Source organism: Ammospiza caudacuta, chromosome 1 (assembly GCF_027887145.1).
Source record: "Ammospiza caudacuta isolate bAmmCau1 chromosome 1, bAmmCau1.pri, whole genome shotgun sequence".
In the NCBI taxonomy this organism is placed as follows: domain Eukaryota; kingdom Metazoa; phylum Chordata; class Aves; order Passeriformes; family Passerellidae; genus Ammospiza; species Ammospiza caudacuta.
The window spans coordinates 114,024,569-114,041,204 of NC_080593.1; the positions used below are offsets into that span (position 1 = coordinate 114,024,569).

The 16,636-nt window shown below is 34.2% G+C and overlaps 1 protein-coding gene across 2 annotated transcripts in view; it reads left to right on the forward strand.

Moving 5' to 3' along the window:
• Positions 1 to 16,636, forward strand: part of SNTG1 (syntrophin gamma 1) — a 320,400-nt gene that overhangs the window by 238,211 nt on the left and 65,553 nt on the right. For both annotated transcript variants that reach the window (XM_058804463.1, XM_058804473.1), the window contains one exon: positions 7,717 to 7,755. In XM_058804463.1, the coding sequence (XP_058660446.1) occupies positions 7,717 to 7,755 (39 nt within the window). The remainder of the gene's footprint in view (positions 1 to 7,716; positions 7,756 to 16,636) is intronic.

Sequence of the window (16,636 nt, forward strand, 5' to 3'; positions counted from 1 at the left end):
TGTGTGTGATGAAAACTGCTCTAGTGTCTGGACCTAATGTTGTGGGAAGTCTTCTACCAGGAGCTTAAATCTGAGGGATGTAGCCAAAGCCATCTAGTCAAATGACAATTACCTAGGACTGCTGCTTCTTGCAGGCATGACTCATTTCTGTGTCACTCTAAGCAGATAAAAGTGGCTGCAAGACTTTTGGAGAAAGGCTGAGGGGATCGGAGCTGTTGTAGTGCTCTAGTCAGCTCTCCTGGTCATTCAGGAAAAATGTGTGTCATTCAGTGCTCATATGCAAAAGTAGCTACCAAAATAAGCTCTGGCCTCTTTGACAAGAGCATGAACTTGGAAGATAATACAGGGTGAAATGGAACTGGCTTTGCCTGAAGAAAAAAATAATGTTTCAACTTAAGAAAAACTACACAAAGGGCAAGCAGTTTGTTCTTTGGGTCTGTGATGGATTACATGAGAAGCAATGGGATTAAACTGCAGCTGGAAAGAGTCTGGTTCAACATAAGCAGAACTTCCAATGCTAAGCAGAGGTGTATTTGCTAATAGATTGACTTATGAGGCATTAAGAGACTCATCATGGCAGGACTGTACAAATGAGTTCCACAAACAGCTTTAATCGACTGAATTGCTTTTAAGCAACTGTTGCTGCTCTCTTATATTACATAGAATGAACAAATTCATATCAGTTCTTGCAACTGCATTCAGAAATATTAGGATAAGATAAACTGTGGATACTAATAAAGTTTTTCCCCTATCATTCTGTGAAAAATTCTGAAAGTAAATAGTATATACTGGGTATTATATTGTCTAAATGTTAAGTTTAATGAAATGGTAAGTGAAAAGTAAAATTGAAGTTGGCTTATCTATAATATTTAATTGCCTTGAAAAATCAAGAGGTAATGAAATCTGGTATTTTACACCAGGAGAGACATATAGATCAATTTTTAATAGTTTAATTTAACAGTTTAAGTCTGGTTCCTGCTGGAAAAATGACATGGCTTCCTTGCTCTGTAGTAATAAGTAACACCAGCTTTTTTACCTCTTCGTGTGATTGATACTGCAGTAATCATACTCCAGTGAGCAACTATTATTATGATATAAGCCACAATTACTCAGTTGCATTTCATTATCTGAAGCAATGATTCTGGTGTCTCCTTCTGGGTCAGATTTTTTTCATACCTTTTCAATTCTTCTTGTTCACAGTACTTCCAATAAGTCTTCAGTACAGAGACACATGTTTCTTACTTTCAGATGGGACCATAATAGCTGCTTCAGGCACTGGATTTAGTTTGGTTTCAGTGTCTCTAATAGTATGCATGTTGCTGTTGGTATTTTATTTATGGACATTCACTGTTATAAAACTCTTTGTAACACATGTATCTTCTTTAAAGAGGCGCAATAGAAATATTTTCATTAAGGTGGCATTCACTTTTAGGAATGGCTGTTAAATATTTCAGGATTAAGTGATGCCATTCATCTATCAAGTAAAAAAAAGCACAATGATTTCTAAAAAAGAAAATTTTAATTGGGGTAAAATTAATTGCAGTCCTATTGTTGGAACCTCACAGATGTTTTGTGAGTAGGTTTTGTGTTTTTATCCTTAGGGCTCCCACTGTGCTTCCATGTAATAGGCACAAATCTGGTATTTCTTTCTGATATCCATCCATTACTTCTGTGATTGTGCTGTTCAATGTATCACTGAATCCTTTTGAGTGAGAAAGAAAAAGGTTTAATAATATGCAGGTTTGTGATCACATTTCAGATGGCCATTTGTGCTTTGATAGTGCTTTTACGTGTCCTAAATTACTAATAACTCTCAATATATTTTCTTTCAAAAGCTCAACACCTCTTAGCAATGATTTGTATTCATCTGCTTCTGTTTTTGAAGGTGCATTCCTGACTTTTACTAGCTGTATTTTATAGTCCCCAAAAGTATTAATCAAATACCTTTATTTATTGGAACTCACCAAAATATGGAAGATCTCTGCTTATTTTGTACAGCTGGCTAATAAAGGCAGTCAGTAGGATTTAAAAGGAATCTTGTACAGTTCTGCTTTCCAGATGTGACCTTAAGATTATCTCAGGCCGCTCTTCCTCTACTCCTATATAGAATTTAAATGAAACATTTTAGTTTCCATATGGATTAAGATGATTCATGAGAACTGTTAAACTGTTCCAGAATAAAGATCCATCTAGTCCTGTGTCTGGTGATAACAAAAGAATAGTTATATTTCATTTTGTCTTTCCAGCCATCTGCTACTTTAGGACTTCTTCAGACAGCTGATTAGGGACTTTCTGAATAATGTCTACTGTGTCCTCATTGTCTATAAACTTTACAAGTATTTGATCATTTGTTTTACTTTTTTTTTACTCATAAGAGAGATTTTATAACATTGATTATATAAGCTGAAATATATATCTTGGTTCTCACTTTTGTTCTCATCTAGGAACCATAGTGAGGATGACTCAGCCTGCAGGTATCTATAGGAACAGACTGGAAAGCAGAGGTCATGCTTGTGCTTATGCATTATTCAGTGTTGAATCAAGCCTCTCCTCTGTGTAACTGTTCGTACATTCTGGAGTTTTTCCCCTTTCTTCCTTCAAGGAATTTGGTGCTGAGTTCCTTCAGGCTGAGTGTGTTTGCAATCCACTGTGTCTAGTCTTGACAAAAATCCAACTAGGACATGAAAATGGTAGGAATGATGGAAGTAATCCTAATCTTTTATCCTTTGAACCATTCAGCTGGTTAAATATGATCAACACATGACAGAGAATGGTGCCATTCACTGGTAGGTCAAGAGGCAGATGTGAATTAAATACTTCCTATGCTCCCATATATTCCAGAATGTATTGACTGATCATTTTGCATAACTTAACTTACACAGATTTTTAGTGTGAATTCTAAAATCTACTGCAGCTTGCAAAATCAGCACCAAGAATTGCTATATTTGTTCTATAGGCAATTACATATATTTAAATGCATTCACCAATATACGATGTATTTTGTGGGGACTGTTGCATGCTTCTTTCAAATCTTCTTTGATTCTTTCAATGTGCATAAACTCTTGGACAACAAAATTTCACATTCTTACCACAACTTACCTATCCCTTTGAGTAAATAAAAACCTAGCAAGGACAGAAAGACTAGCCAACCGGCAATTTGAAGTATTATGTATTCTTTCTTATTCATTAACATAAGTTTATCACAGCATGAACTCGTGTTTTCTTCCAAATTTTAATGATCTGGCTTCCTCTTTGAAATCACTTAACATCCCAATAGCACAAACTGTATTGTTGCTTGTCTTCATCTCTGTGCATGAGATGAACAACTCTGTAATGAATTTATGTTCTTCTCAAGCTATTCTATTTTAATAACCTGTTACTGAATGTGAGTCAGCAGTTGTGTATTGCAAACAACTGATAGAGAAGGTTAGAGAGTCTAAATTGTTTGGGGAAATCCATAAAAATGGCTAGCATAAATTAAAATAATAAAAGGTTCTTTTAAATTGGAAAATGACTGTGACCTGCAAAATTCTGTGATATCTACAGACTGCAAGAAAATGAGAGATCAAATAATATGTGAAAGCGTGGGGAGTATCTTATTTACTGCCTAAGTCAGCAAAAGACTGAGCAGGCACTGGTGCCCACTTGTTTCCTTGGCTGTTCCCCTAGGTACTCCAATGGAATGGTCTCTGTCAGGATCTCTGTCCTAACAACTAACACCTACTCTTATTCTTTCTTCTAGATGACCAGGTGTATTATCTGAATCTTAATTGTCTATTAATCATCTTTCCCATTATCCCTTTAGAACTTTGAGTCTAATTTACAATATAGTTTATCATGAAATAGGATCAAAGCAAGTGTGGTATACATAGAGTTTTCAAACACCTGATTGCTTCTGTTTAAATTTTTAAGGGTTGGAGAAACCTGAAATCTCTTGATCTTACTACTTTTAAGAGTACTTGGAGCATATTGAAAGATACATTTCCAGATCATCTCATGAGGATCCTGTGATTAAATGGGAATAGCACATTTCATTAATATAAATAGATAAGAAAGAGAAAAAAACTCCTAATAAATAGTAGTTTTCAAATTACACTTTAAAATCCTCATATGGAAACTGAAAATAAATATTGCTGTGCTATTGGCCCCAAGAAGGTCTGAAATGGTATCTCTCAGAGTAGTGAACAATTCAGTTCAGCTTTAACTGATTGTGAAAATTGAAAACCCAGCTTTTATGAGCTTAATCAGCTGCATTTCAGCAGAGGGCTACAATTAATGGGAAAAGATAATAGTATGGAACATTGTTCTTCTGTATTACTGCATCTCTGGCACGAAGACTTTTAAATAACAAAAACTAAAAAGCCCGAACATTTGCAATCATTGTGCACACCTGAAGCCAAGGCTTGCTCATTTGTGCTCCTGCTGAGAAGTGCTGTGTTCCATGTTCTTGTTTGTTTCCTCTGCAGAGCAGGCACAGCCATCACTGTGAAAATATCCATCTGTAGTTGCAACATCTAGTGCCCAAAATTGACTGAATTTGGCCATGGGACATTTTTCATCATGTTATTTCACTTCAAATCATCTCCCTGCCCAGTATTCTTCTTGTCTGTGATATCCAGACATACTGCGAGATGAATTTTTGGAACATATCTAGTAAAATGTATTTGTACCATTAACAATCACTTATATTTTGAACCAATCTTCTTTGATAGCTTTCACTAAAATATATTCTTCCCATCCCTGAAAGTTTTCAAAGCCAGAGCTTGGGTGGAGCTCTGAGCAATCTGGTCTAGTGAAGGTGTCCCTGACCATGGCAGAGGGTTGGAACTAGATGATCTTTACTGTTCCCTCCAATCTAAACCATTCTATGTTTCTATGATACCATTATTGGTCTTGTATTATCACCGTTTATTTCTTTCCTTGTCAGATGCAGGATACTGCAGAGACCTTATTTCTGACTCCTTCCTCCTTCCACATTGAATTGATCATTAATTCCCAAATTACTTTCTCTATGGTGTTCTTAGATTTTTTTTTCTCTTAATTTGCATTAATGGAAATTGAATCAGAATAGAATATCATCCCTCAGCACCTGTTTTTTTCTGCTTGAAGCAGAAGCAGGTAGTTCTTGCTAACTTCAAATCATCCCGCATTGTGTTTGTCTTCAGACGAGAGTCTGTTGTCTAGCTTCTTCTGTCTCCTTTTGCGCCATTCTGATTTTTAATTGCTCTGCACAAACACATCTTTCTAAAGAATATTCTCAGAATGTCTTTTTAGTATAATATCTGTTGGTGTGTTTTTTAAGAAATATTACATTTGTGTGTATTTGCAGTGTATTGTACTGATGAAAACAAATTTTATTTAATTACATCAGTTACATAGTTCTGTGTGCTATGATTGTGCTTAATAACACATAGTAGTATTACAATGGGTTCAGTAAAGTTGGAAGACTGAAGCAACATTTCTATTTTAGATAACCAGTAAAGTAATTGAAGATTTTTTTTCTCTTTTTTTAATTTCTGGAAAATGTTTACTTTTAGGTTTTAATTACCAAATAATTTAGGTCTGAAAATTAAATTTTACTCAATATACATTGTAAAAGGCTGGAAAGAACATATGTATGCTGCCTTTGAACTTTTGTTCAACTTTTGTTGAACTTTTTAATTCTGTAATGTTCAATATTGATGCACATGAATGATAAACATTTAGGTGTTCCTAAGATTAATCATATTTAACCATTTTTAATTTCAGGTAGATTTGAACAACTATAATACAGTTTTGAAGTTTCTGTAAAAGAGTCAAAAATAATGCATTTCAAGAAATCACCTTATTACTTTAAAGATAAACATAGTTGTTTTAGTTAATCAAAATAACAGCAGTTAAAACAACCATGTAATGTAGGTGCTTAGATTGTATTTTAGAAAATGAGCTGGAAATTTTTGAATGAGAAAATGATGTTTCAAGTACATATTTACATTTTAGAAGAACATTAACAGCACACAATGCACCTAATGTACTTTGTAAAAAAAATGCAGTCTCTATGTTTGAAGTAAATAAAAACACTCCTAAATTATTTGATATATAACTATAACTTGCCACTAAGTAAATATTTACAGTATTTTGTTTAGGAAAGTAAAATTTCTTTTTCTTAACATTGTACTTTCAATTTCAAGCCTTAAAATTTCCAGGCTATTAACTGAAGTCTTTGCTTACATTAAAATACATCGTTTTCACAAGGACTTTAATAGATTCTACTAACCCAAACAAAAATTTATCATGCTGGATTAATTAATATTTGGTTTAGGAATAAATCCCAGAAGTCTTCAAGTATTTTTTAGGCCAAAAAATGTGGGGTTTATCTACTTTTTATTTTAAAAATCACATTAGATAGTTGGTATCTTGTATGGATTGATTTTATACTATTTCTTTGTCCTTTGAATGTCCTTGTTCCTCTAATGCTTCTCCTTAACTAGCATTGAAGAAGGAAGGGTGGAAATGTTCTTCTGACACTTTTGATGGAGGATACATTTGAAAACCAACTGAAATTGTGTGCCAGCATGTTCTCGACAGTGGGAATTATCCTTTGATAGCAAAATTGTGGGATGTCAGTGGCACTTGCTCAGTATTTGCATGAGGAATTCAAAGAGCTTGTGACTGCAGCCTGGTTCTGAAGCCTGCAAAACACATTGCCACTCACAGCTCTGCATGTAGTTGTTTAGGGACAATATTGTAAACACTGGAGGAAATTCAGTGGTGATTCTTCTTTTCTTCTAAAAAGATGTTGCAGGTTTGTTGAAGCAGTTTAATGTTATACTGTGGTTTCAGGGCTTCCCAGATCATTCAGTTACATTCCATATAGAGACCTAGTTGGCAATATCTTCAATTTAAATATGTTTTCTTCCTAGGTATTAGGTATGTGTCATGATTTACTAAGTTTTAGATTTACTAGGTTGTCAAAAGCTTTCAGAGCTGATGCTTAAAAAACAATATTTTTCTTCTAATAATGGTAGGAATGGGTATGTTCTACACATAATTCTCTTTGTATTGGACACTTCTGTCAGAAAGCTGGCAATGTCTGTTCAGAGGGAGTCCATGAACTGCAGGGCTAAACAGAAACTCAGCAGGAATTACGTGTCTCAGCCTGGTTTTCTCGTTGCTTTTCACCTAGGGATATTGTTGAATGTTTTAAGAAAAAATTACTTGAACAATTATCAGAACTGATTTTGCATACTTAATTTTGCACCTAGGGTAAAAGGGTAGAGTAAATGGTGTTTCTAAAGATGTTCCAACCCAAAATTTCATCATTCCTTAAGGAAAGGAACTTGCTTAGAGATTGATGACTTTGGTGGTTGGCAGTAAGTTGCTCTGAAATCATTTTATTTAGAGTCAAACATTCTAGTTTATTTTATATCTTCTAATAAGAAGAAGAAAAAAAAGAAAATTGCACTTTGTTTCAGAATTTAGAGATAATTTTGTGTGTAAGCATCTCTTGTGGGTTCTAAACAGCAAAATGAACCACAGTAACCACAGAAATATCCCATTGTTCAAATGAGCTTGCCAAAGGTTTCAGTTCCTTTACTGCAGGAGATTTTATTTTCTTTTTTGCAAGCATAATTTGGGAGAGTCTAATATATGTGTCTAAAATCCAGTTGGATTTATTTGTTTTATTTTTCATCCTAGTGACTGAGTATTAATCTATTTCTTTATTCATTTTTATAGATTAAAAAAATCAACAGGAATTTTCCCGTAAACCAGCAGGTAAGAAAAACAACATTTGGGCTTTTAAATTTATAATCCTAATTCTCACTTGAACTATCTTTATTTTTGTGTGGTAGCTGTTCATTATTCTACCTGAAGAATTCTCATTAGATTTTCTTTAGAGAGTACCTTGGTGTTTTTACTTTCTCAACTCAAAGGGAATTGGAGTGTTTCACCAAAGTAATCTTTTCAAATTTACCTATATGATGCAGGTATATATACTTTTCTTCAGATTGTGTCTTACCAATTTTACTATAAAAGAGAAATGTTATCATTATCCTTTACAGAATTAACCAGAATAAATCAATGTTCCAAAATTCTGAAAATGTATGGTTGGGTTTTTTTTGACCTATTGACAAATTCAGTCATAAAAAATTAATATCTGCAGAACTATTTAAAAAATATGAATAAAAACTACAAGGTAAAACTCAGTACACCATACAGTTAAGTATGTATATGTTGTGTATGACCACTATTAATTATATAATGATGATTTCCACACAAAGAAACATGTTAAGGGGAAACAGAGCAACCTGATTCATAAGAAAGAAAAAATTGCTTCCTCATACAAGGGGAAAAATATGTATAGGACTAAGCTGTAAACTTGCCTTCAAGAGGGGAGATTTGAGGAAGAAAAGTGCTTTCACCTCCCTTACACCAAATCTTCAGTTAGCCAACATATTTCTCAGTTCCCTTTCTCTGGTCCAACTTTATTTATATAGTATTGTGCTGAGTGTAACTCACAAAGGAAGGAGATACTTCTATTTTGTTTTCTGTTTTCTTCATGAGAAGATGCACAAATGTAAAAAATTAATGAAAATAATATAATACCACCAATACTAACAATAATAAAAACTATATGGGTAAGTATAAGTGAAGCTACAATAGATGAACTTAGCATTTGCATTTGGAAATTTTCATAATAGTTTGTATAACATCAGATGCAGAGAGTGCAAAGATATGCTTCTATCTCAAAAGAAGGAATAAGATACTGCTTAATGAAAAAAAGCACTTAATTGGTTCCATTTTCACTGTTATGGTTCACCCTGAACTTACCTATTTGCTTTCATTACTGTAAAAAATAAAGACAAAAATGTATAAACAACAGTTAAAATGTTCCACCACTCTAACATGTAATTTAGGGATCTCTGCTGTTTTGGCACCCTTGGCACGTGGGGTCAACAAGGCATTTTATTCTTCATTAGAACTCCTGTGGAAAGCAAAAATATCTTTTCTGGCTTGAATAGCTTTTTGGCCATGATCTTTGTCAGGACAGCCTGCAATTATAATGCATTCATCTCTCATCAGCACCGATCATTATACTGCAAAGGAATTACTGTGGAGCACTTCAAGAAACTCAGTCAAAAGGTCAAACTGGAAAGAGAGGCTGCTTTGATTAGCAGTGAGACTGGTAGGGTCTTGCTGCCTGTCAAATGCTGGAGAAGAAAAAGGTTTACTTAGCTGTGGATGTCTGAAATTTTAGGGAACATTGAATTCAAAACCAGATTTCTGTTTTGGCTTACGTTATGTAGAGAGAATTGTAGTTTTTTTATCATAAAATAAGTTAGGGAAAATCTAATTTAAATGAAATGACCTAATATTAATGAAATAGTTAAATAATATTTTTGAGTAGAGTCAGAAAAGGCTACACAGATGTAAGGTTAATTTCCGTCTTCATGTGCAGCAAGTATCAACATGGTACGCAGAGAAGAAAAAGGACTCTTTACTTGTTATATCAACACATAATTTATCTTAAAATTAAAGTACCATCTAAATAGTCTTGTCATCTTGATTTTTTTAAATAAAATAAATTTTTGTCTAAGAGGTTAAACAGCCAATTTTAACTTCTTTCTGCAAACACATCATGAACTTGAAAGCTGTCTTCATCCTGTTATACTATTTTTTTTAAAAAAAAGGTGTGTATATTTAATTTCACTTAACAATATAATAATACCCACAGGTTTTTTTAATGAGCACTAGCAGGGTAATTGAAGGTTTTTTTCACTTAGAGTTTATATATATATATATATATATATATATATATATATATATATATGTGTGTGTGTCTGTGTGTGTGTGTGTGTGTATATGTTGATTTTAATTAGTTAAGTAAAAAGGAAAGATGGTTGTCAAACTAGAGTCAAGGAAACAACCCTTAGGATTCCTTAATGAAAATATTCTTGATAAAGAGAAGACAGTAGGAGCACAGGCAGACCCATTAGCATTACCACGAGGAAACAAAAAGTACCTGAAAAAGTGTGTAAGATGCTGTAACTCCAGCAGTGTTATCCAAACATCTCAATGTTGCAACAAGTTAAAAAGATGAAAGAAAAAGTAATTAAAAAAGACTTGTTGACTGTACATAATGTGGCAGCTTTCCTTTAATGCAGTAATTGTGAAAGTAGGTTTGTCTGGAAAATCATTAGAAAGATAAGATCTAATAATTAAAATTTAAGGATCAAAGGTGATGGTTATTGATAAGAAGGTAGTAATTATTTGGACAGATGAAACAATAAGAAGTTCTCAGAATGGTGGTAGTACATTAATAGGGGTAGAAAGATGATGCAAAAAATGCTGGAAGAGGACCCCACAGAAAAACAAAAGAAAAAATTGAAGAAGATTGTGGGACAAAAGGGAAATAAAACTCCCCCTCTCTGAGTTGACAGTGATGAAAAGAACACTTGAATTGGTAAAAAATAGAAAATTAGTTGTGTTTTCTATATTGGAACTGCATGCATTGGATGTAAATAGTAACACTTAGGAGTATAATAGCAAGTAGTTGAGAAATAAATTAATTTTGGACTCAAAATATACTGAATATTTCAAATAGGCACTAAGAAATATGATGTTGTCAACAAAATTTCCATAAATTCAGAGAAAAAATTATATAGACTTCATAGCAGAGAGGCACAAAGACATTAGAATATTTCAAGGCACCAACCAGAGGCTTCTCTAGTTGATCAGCCAAGATGAGTGGAAACATGGGCATGTTTCCTCAGCTCCTGCAAGAGCCATCATTAGGCAGGTGAGTTTTGAAAGGCAGCATCAACTCCCTGCTAGATCTTTCCAAATGACAGGTAGTAAACTGGTGGTGTAATGAGAACAAGCACTGCCCATTCCTTTTCAATTCCCAGTCTTTTCATAGTCCACAATGGATTTGCAAATGTGCTGATCTCGGCTGAAAATTGACTTGATAGCATCTAAAGAAATGAAAATCAGGCAATCCTTATAAAGCCTTCTGATCCTTTTCAGTGTGAGAAACCAAATGTAGCCTCCAGCTAGTAGAGATTTTACTACACATTACAACTTTCATTTTCTATTTGGAATTCATTGGGATTTGGCTTTTGGCTTTTACTGGTTGCCATGCCAGGAGGATGAATTGGCAACATGTGGCTTAGGTACACAGTGGAATTCAAGGTTTAGATAGAAATCTTAGTCAGGCCTGCAGTTCACCTCTTCCTGTCCCTACATGAATAAGTAAAATATTCATAAACTGCAGCTGGGAAAGTCAAAACTTTCTGGCTCCCATTTCACTCCACAAGGCAGTGGTACAAAGCAGATATTGCACGTGGCAAATTCAGGGAGTGGATTTTTCATTTCATTGATTATTGTTACGTTCACATACATGTTCACAAATGTAACAAATAGACACTTGCTTCTCTATTACATGGGCAACAGTCAAATCTCATGGTTTCACATGAAACAGATAAAAGCATCATGGCAGAGGAGTGTATTTTAAACTTCCTTTTCCTATGTTGTATGCCTCATCTCTGTTAGGATGAATATAAAGGGTATGACCCTCCACCTTTCATATGTTGAATTCACTAAAAAAAGTATACTGGGGAAGAATGCTATAATCCTTTTTTTTTTTTTGAGCACTATTTTTTTTCCCACAAGTAGCATAAGACTTTTTGAAATATTTGTGTCTAAAGAAGATAGGAAATTTACATGAAATAGTTTTGGTTTTTAAGAATAATGTGTCCCTCTAGAATGTTCCTGTTTTATGGGAAAAGAATTGGTAGCTGGTCTATTCAAAGTGGAATAATGAGAATCATGTGAGAATGAGAAAGACTGTTTAACTGTGTTTAACTCAGTTTTAAAACAAGATCATGGCATAATGAATTGATGCCACACTAAGGCCAGAAACTGGGATATCCTTATGTGTGTCAGATTCCACAGTCAAGAATCCTGTTTTGCAGATAATATTTTACATTCTTGATGGCCAAGAATGGGGTGATGGGATACATCTGATGTCATTCAAAAATATACATGGTTATACCCATTTCCTTTTACTTCTTATATAATGTAATAAAAACAGCTATACACATCTGTACCGGATCAGCTGTGTTGTATCACCTCATATTCTGCTTCAATAGGGTGTTTGTTGTCCAGATTTATTAAAGTTCTACGGCAAGAACAATCTCATTTAAAATCAATTCTAAAAGCCTGACTTGGTGAGCTTATTTAATAAAACCTAACATATTTACTATATAAAGGTGAGTACACACAAATGTCACGGTGACTGTCCTGCCTGTCAATCAAGCCAGTGTTCTTTGCTTGGAGACACAACACATCAAGATGTGTTGCACCCTATTGCATCTGAAAAGGTGAATTCCGTTGCTCAGGTGAATTGATAGGACTGATGGGACAACATATACTCTATTGATAAGCATCTGTATGAAATAAAACACATACCTTTCTTATTTTTATTAATAATTGCAGAGTAAAAGGCTCCATTGCGGTTGTATTGGTATTTTTAAAATGCAGTGATTAAGCAGAAAGTTCTGAAATATGACGTGTCCTCAAAAGAAAACAAGTCTGTTCTAGAAGTACATTAAGAAGTACATTCTTTTTTTCTGTTTTTTTCCTTCCTAATTTTGCATGTCTGTTGAATTAATTATTTTCCAATATTCTGTTCTGTGGTACCTCAGAGTAGCCATCCTGCAGCTCTTGACTGACAGTTACTGAACTTTCAGATGAAATGATACATCTGCTCTGTCACCATCTGTTGTCACAGTAAGGATTTGATCAGGTTTATTTTGAAAGAAAATCTCTGGAATGAAGCTTCTATTGTTAAATGATTATAGAAACACACAGGGGAAGCTGAGTTCGTGCTGTTAAATTAAGCAGAAGTGCACAATAGGGTGTAAATTGTGTTGGGCTAATTCCCTGCCATTTTCAGTCATCTATGGCACTCAGCATGGATTATTGCTGCATAACATATACCCTTGAAAGGCTTATGTTGCTTATTGATACTTAATTGAGCTTTCTGTAAAATAAACTGAATATCTCGATCTATATATATGTATCTATATCAAAAAGTTTCTGTGCTTGACACAAAATATTTTTCCCTGAGCAGTTTCTGTAATTTTTTTAGATGCTTCAGAGGCAGTATTTGTTATAAAAACTTTGCTTCCTGTGGCTAATAAAAGATTTTTCTTCCTTTTACACTGTAGTTTGGAATACCTTCTGAATTTCAGGGCATAAAAAATTTTAGAAGGGCAATACACGTGGTAGGTTGTTAAAGATTTTGGGCTGAGGAAACCATGTTGACTTTTGAGAGGAAGGTCAGGCAGCTTCCTGAAGCTAGTTGATTACCTGATGAGCTAGATAAAATTCATGTTGTGAGCCACTTGATGCAGTTATTGGATAGCAATGCTTCTGTCCTAGGGCTGCATACCTTATAGCTCATGAGAGGATGAAAGTAATTGGGACACCTGCTGGAAGTTTAGATGATACAAAAGAGTGATTAGATCAAGTTCTTATTTAAATCTCAAAATATAAGTCTCAAGCTGTGCATCAAATACTTTCTGCATGTCCAGCAAATTCAATTTTGCCTCAAGTAGAATTTCATCCTCATTTACATATTTTTCTCATTTATTTTTTTTATTTTTTTTCTAGTACTAACTCATTAGTGTTACAAGTATTAGCTTTTTTTTTCCCCACCTGCAATCTTACTACTCTCTCTGAAAATTCCTTTCAGTAAAGGTAGTTTTTCCTGACCAAATTCAATAACCACATCTGTTTTGGATGTGTGTTCATACTTTAGTCAATACAGGGTGAATGTATTGTATCTCCACTAAAGGTTTAAATAGGACAGGTGAATGAGGGGGTTCTAAATGCCTTGCTCCATTGTAGACCTTTCAAAGTGAGTGAAAAAAACAGACATATCCCACACAATAAATTGATAAAGAGATAAAAATTTTTGCTTACTTTTGGGTGTGAGAAGAAGAGTTACTACTTATTGTACATTGGTGCTCTAAAGAAATAAGCAGATAAATATAAATAAATAAATAAATAAGTATTAAAATTATATATTTATGCCTATTTTTGGGTGATAGCTATGGCTTGAAGGTATTTAATTGTGGACAGCCTGATCTACTGTTTCTGAGATTAAGGTACTCTTACCAGATCCTTCTATTTACACACTTGGGTGTGAATTCAGGCTCATTCTGATCCCACAGGTCTTGTGTTTCTTTCTGTATAGTGCCATAGCTTCAAAAGGAGTCATATACCTCAATTGTTAGGTTGCTGGTTAGGTTACAAGATGAAAGACACAGGTCTGACTTTGTGAGCGCTGTAATTTCTACCTTACAATAATAGAGAGCTTTCCCTTTAGCTGCTACCTTTTGCAACAGGATGATCTTAACATCCTAATAAAACTGGATCCTGTCTGAATGCATCCCAAGGTGTTCTGAATCAGAATGCCATTCCTGTTTTGTCATAACATGAACAAATACTTGTTCTCCCCAGAAGCTTAATTCTGTATCTATGGTGAGACCAGACAGTGAGAAACCACTGAGTTTAAATAACAATCAAAGGCATTTCTTTCATTGCATCATTTTACCCCATCTTCTATTTATATGCATGACATGAGTAAATCCCACTTTAAACGTTTGGATCTGATATATTGCCATTTACCCAAGAAATGGGATATGTAACATAATGAGACAATGGAAGGGATGCCTGCAATTTAAAGGACAGATTTTCTGCAGTATTTGTATAGTTATGATATCTAAGACTGGAAATAAGTAGCAAACATTAAAAAAAGAAAGGGCATTTTATTCTACTAGAATGAATGTTTCCATCTTTTTCATGTCTCTTTTGGTTGGATGGGATAGCTACTATTCAAACAGGCCAACAAAGCAGTGGGACAGGAAGCAACTTTCAGCATTCTTGATTGGAAATAGATGCCTTAATGATGCATATGTCCTCTAGAAGTTCCTGAAAAATGGTAACATAGAGAGAAAATAAGGAAAAGTGGGAAACAGAGTCACCATCTTGAGCCTGTCTGAGTTCAAGAAACTTTTGGACAATGCTCATGATGCTATTCTTAGGTGTATTCTGTGCAGGGTTAGGAGTTGGACTGAATCATCCTTTCTAACTCAGTATATTCTATTCTATCATATTCTATGATACCCACAAAATAAATAGGTCTTTATTTTCTTTTCCTTTTCTTTTCTTGTTTTCCTCCCCAGTTATACATAGAAAGATTAACTGTAGGTGAAACCTTTTTTCCCTCTAGCCTCACCTTAAATAAGGAATTGTTAATATCTGTAGCTTACAGGTATGAATTTGTTCTGTCTGGTCAGATTGTAATTTTCATTGGAGGCTGAGGCTAGAAATAAAAATGTTGCAATGCTTTATTGTAATGTCTCTTTTATTGCATCAAGTGAGTGTAAAAGTTCCCAGGAAAAACATTAATTTTAGTATACTAGAAGGAAGGTGTTCAGCCTATACACACATTATTCCTTGGGGAATTGTATCATCTAAAGAAATTAATTGGAATCAATGAAGCATATACTTTAACTATAGATTTTTCTATTGGAGGAGCAGATGGGACTCAAAAAGGCATAAATAAAGTATATTTAATTACAGCTTACTTCAAGAGGAGAAATGAATAACACTTCATTTTTCTCATTACTTATTCTACATTTGTGTAGATGATCAGTTCTTCAAATTGTGGCTTCTGATTATTCCCTTGAACTTCTAAAAACAGTGCTTATACAGAACTCTGTTGACTGTAGGTGGTCATTAGTCTTTTCTCTATCATCACAATAATAGTCCATGGGACCAGTGACAGAGTTGCTACCTGAATTTCAGAAAATAGTTGTACATTTTTATAATAGTATAAAGTAATTAACAATTTATGGGTCACCTACAAATGAGGAAGGAAAAAAATAACACTGAGAAGTATTAATCACTGAAAATGTTTGCAGGAAAACTGTAAAAAATGTAAAAATGTAGCTAATTGCAAATGCAGAAACATCCCCTAGAAATATATAATATTACAACACTTTTTTGTCTTTCCAAAGAGTTATATGTCCTGGTAAGGAGACACTGCTCAGTGAGCAGTATCTGTTATATGGTTAGATTATTAGAAAATATTTGCTTTCAATCTTAGTGGTTTTGGAAGCAAAACTTAGTAAGTCTGTCATATTTTATGACACAGCAAATAGATATTTAGCAGTGTCAGGTCAAAAAACTATACTCAGGAGCTGACAACTGACAAAATTATTTCTTTATTTATTCATTAAGAAACATTTTACCTTGTTGGAATATCACTCAGCAATGCTGGGTTGCAAAAAACAAAACAAAGTCAAGTGGTATAGCGTGCGCAGGTCTGAAGGTCTGAGGAGGTGTAAATAGGTAGGAAATTCTGTGCCTGGGCTTCTTGCTCTAAACCAAGTCTCCGCCTTGATGGCTCTGTTAGTAAATGCTGAGTGACCAGAGTCACCCGAGCCAGCTCAAGAGTACCCACAAAGCCCAGCAGGATCAAGACACAGTAGTGTACAGTTTCTGGCTGTTTTCTGCAAATATACATCCAGAAGTCCTGCTGCTTCCCATTATTTGTTTAACAGCCTACTGTTTGTAGTACTTG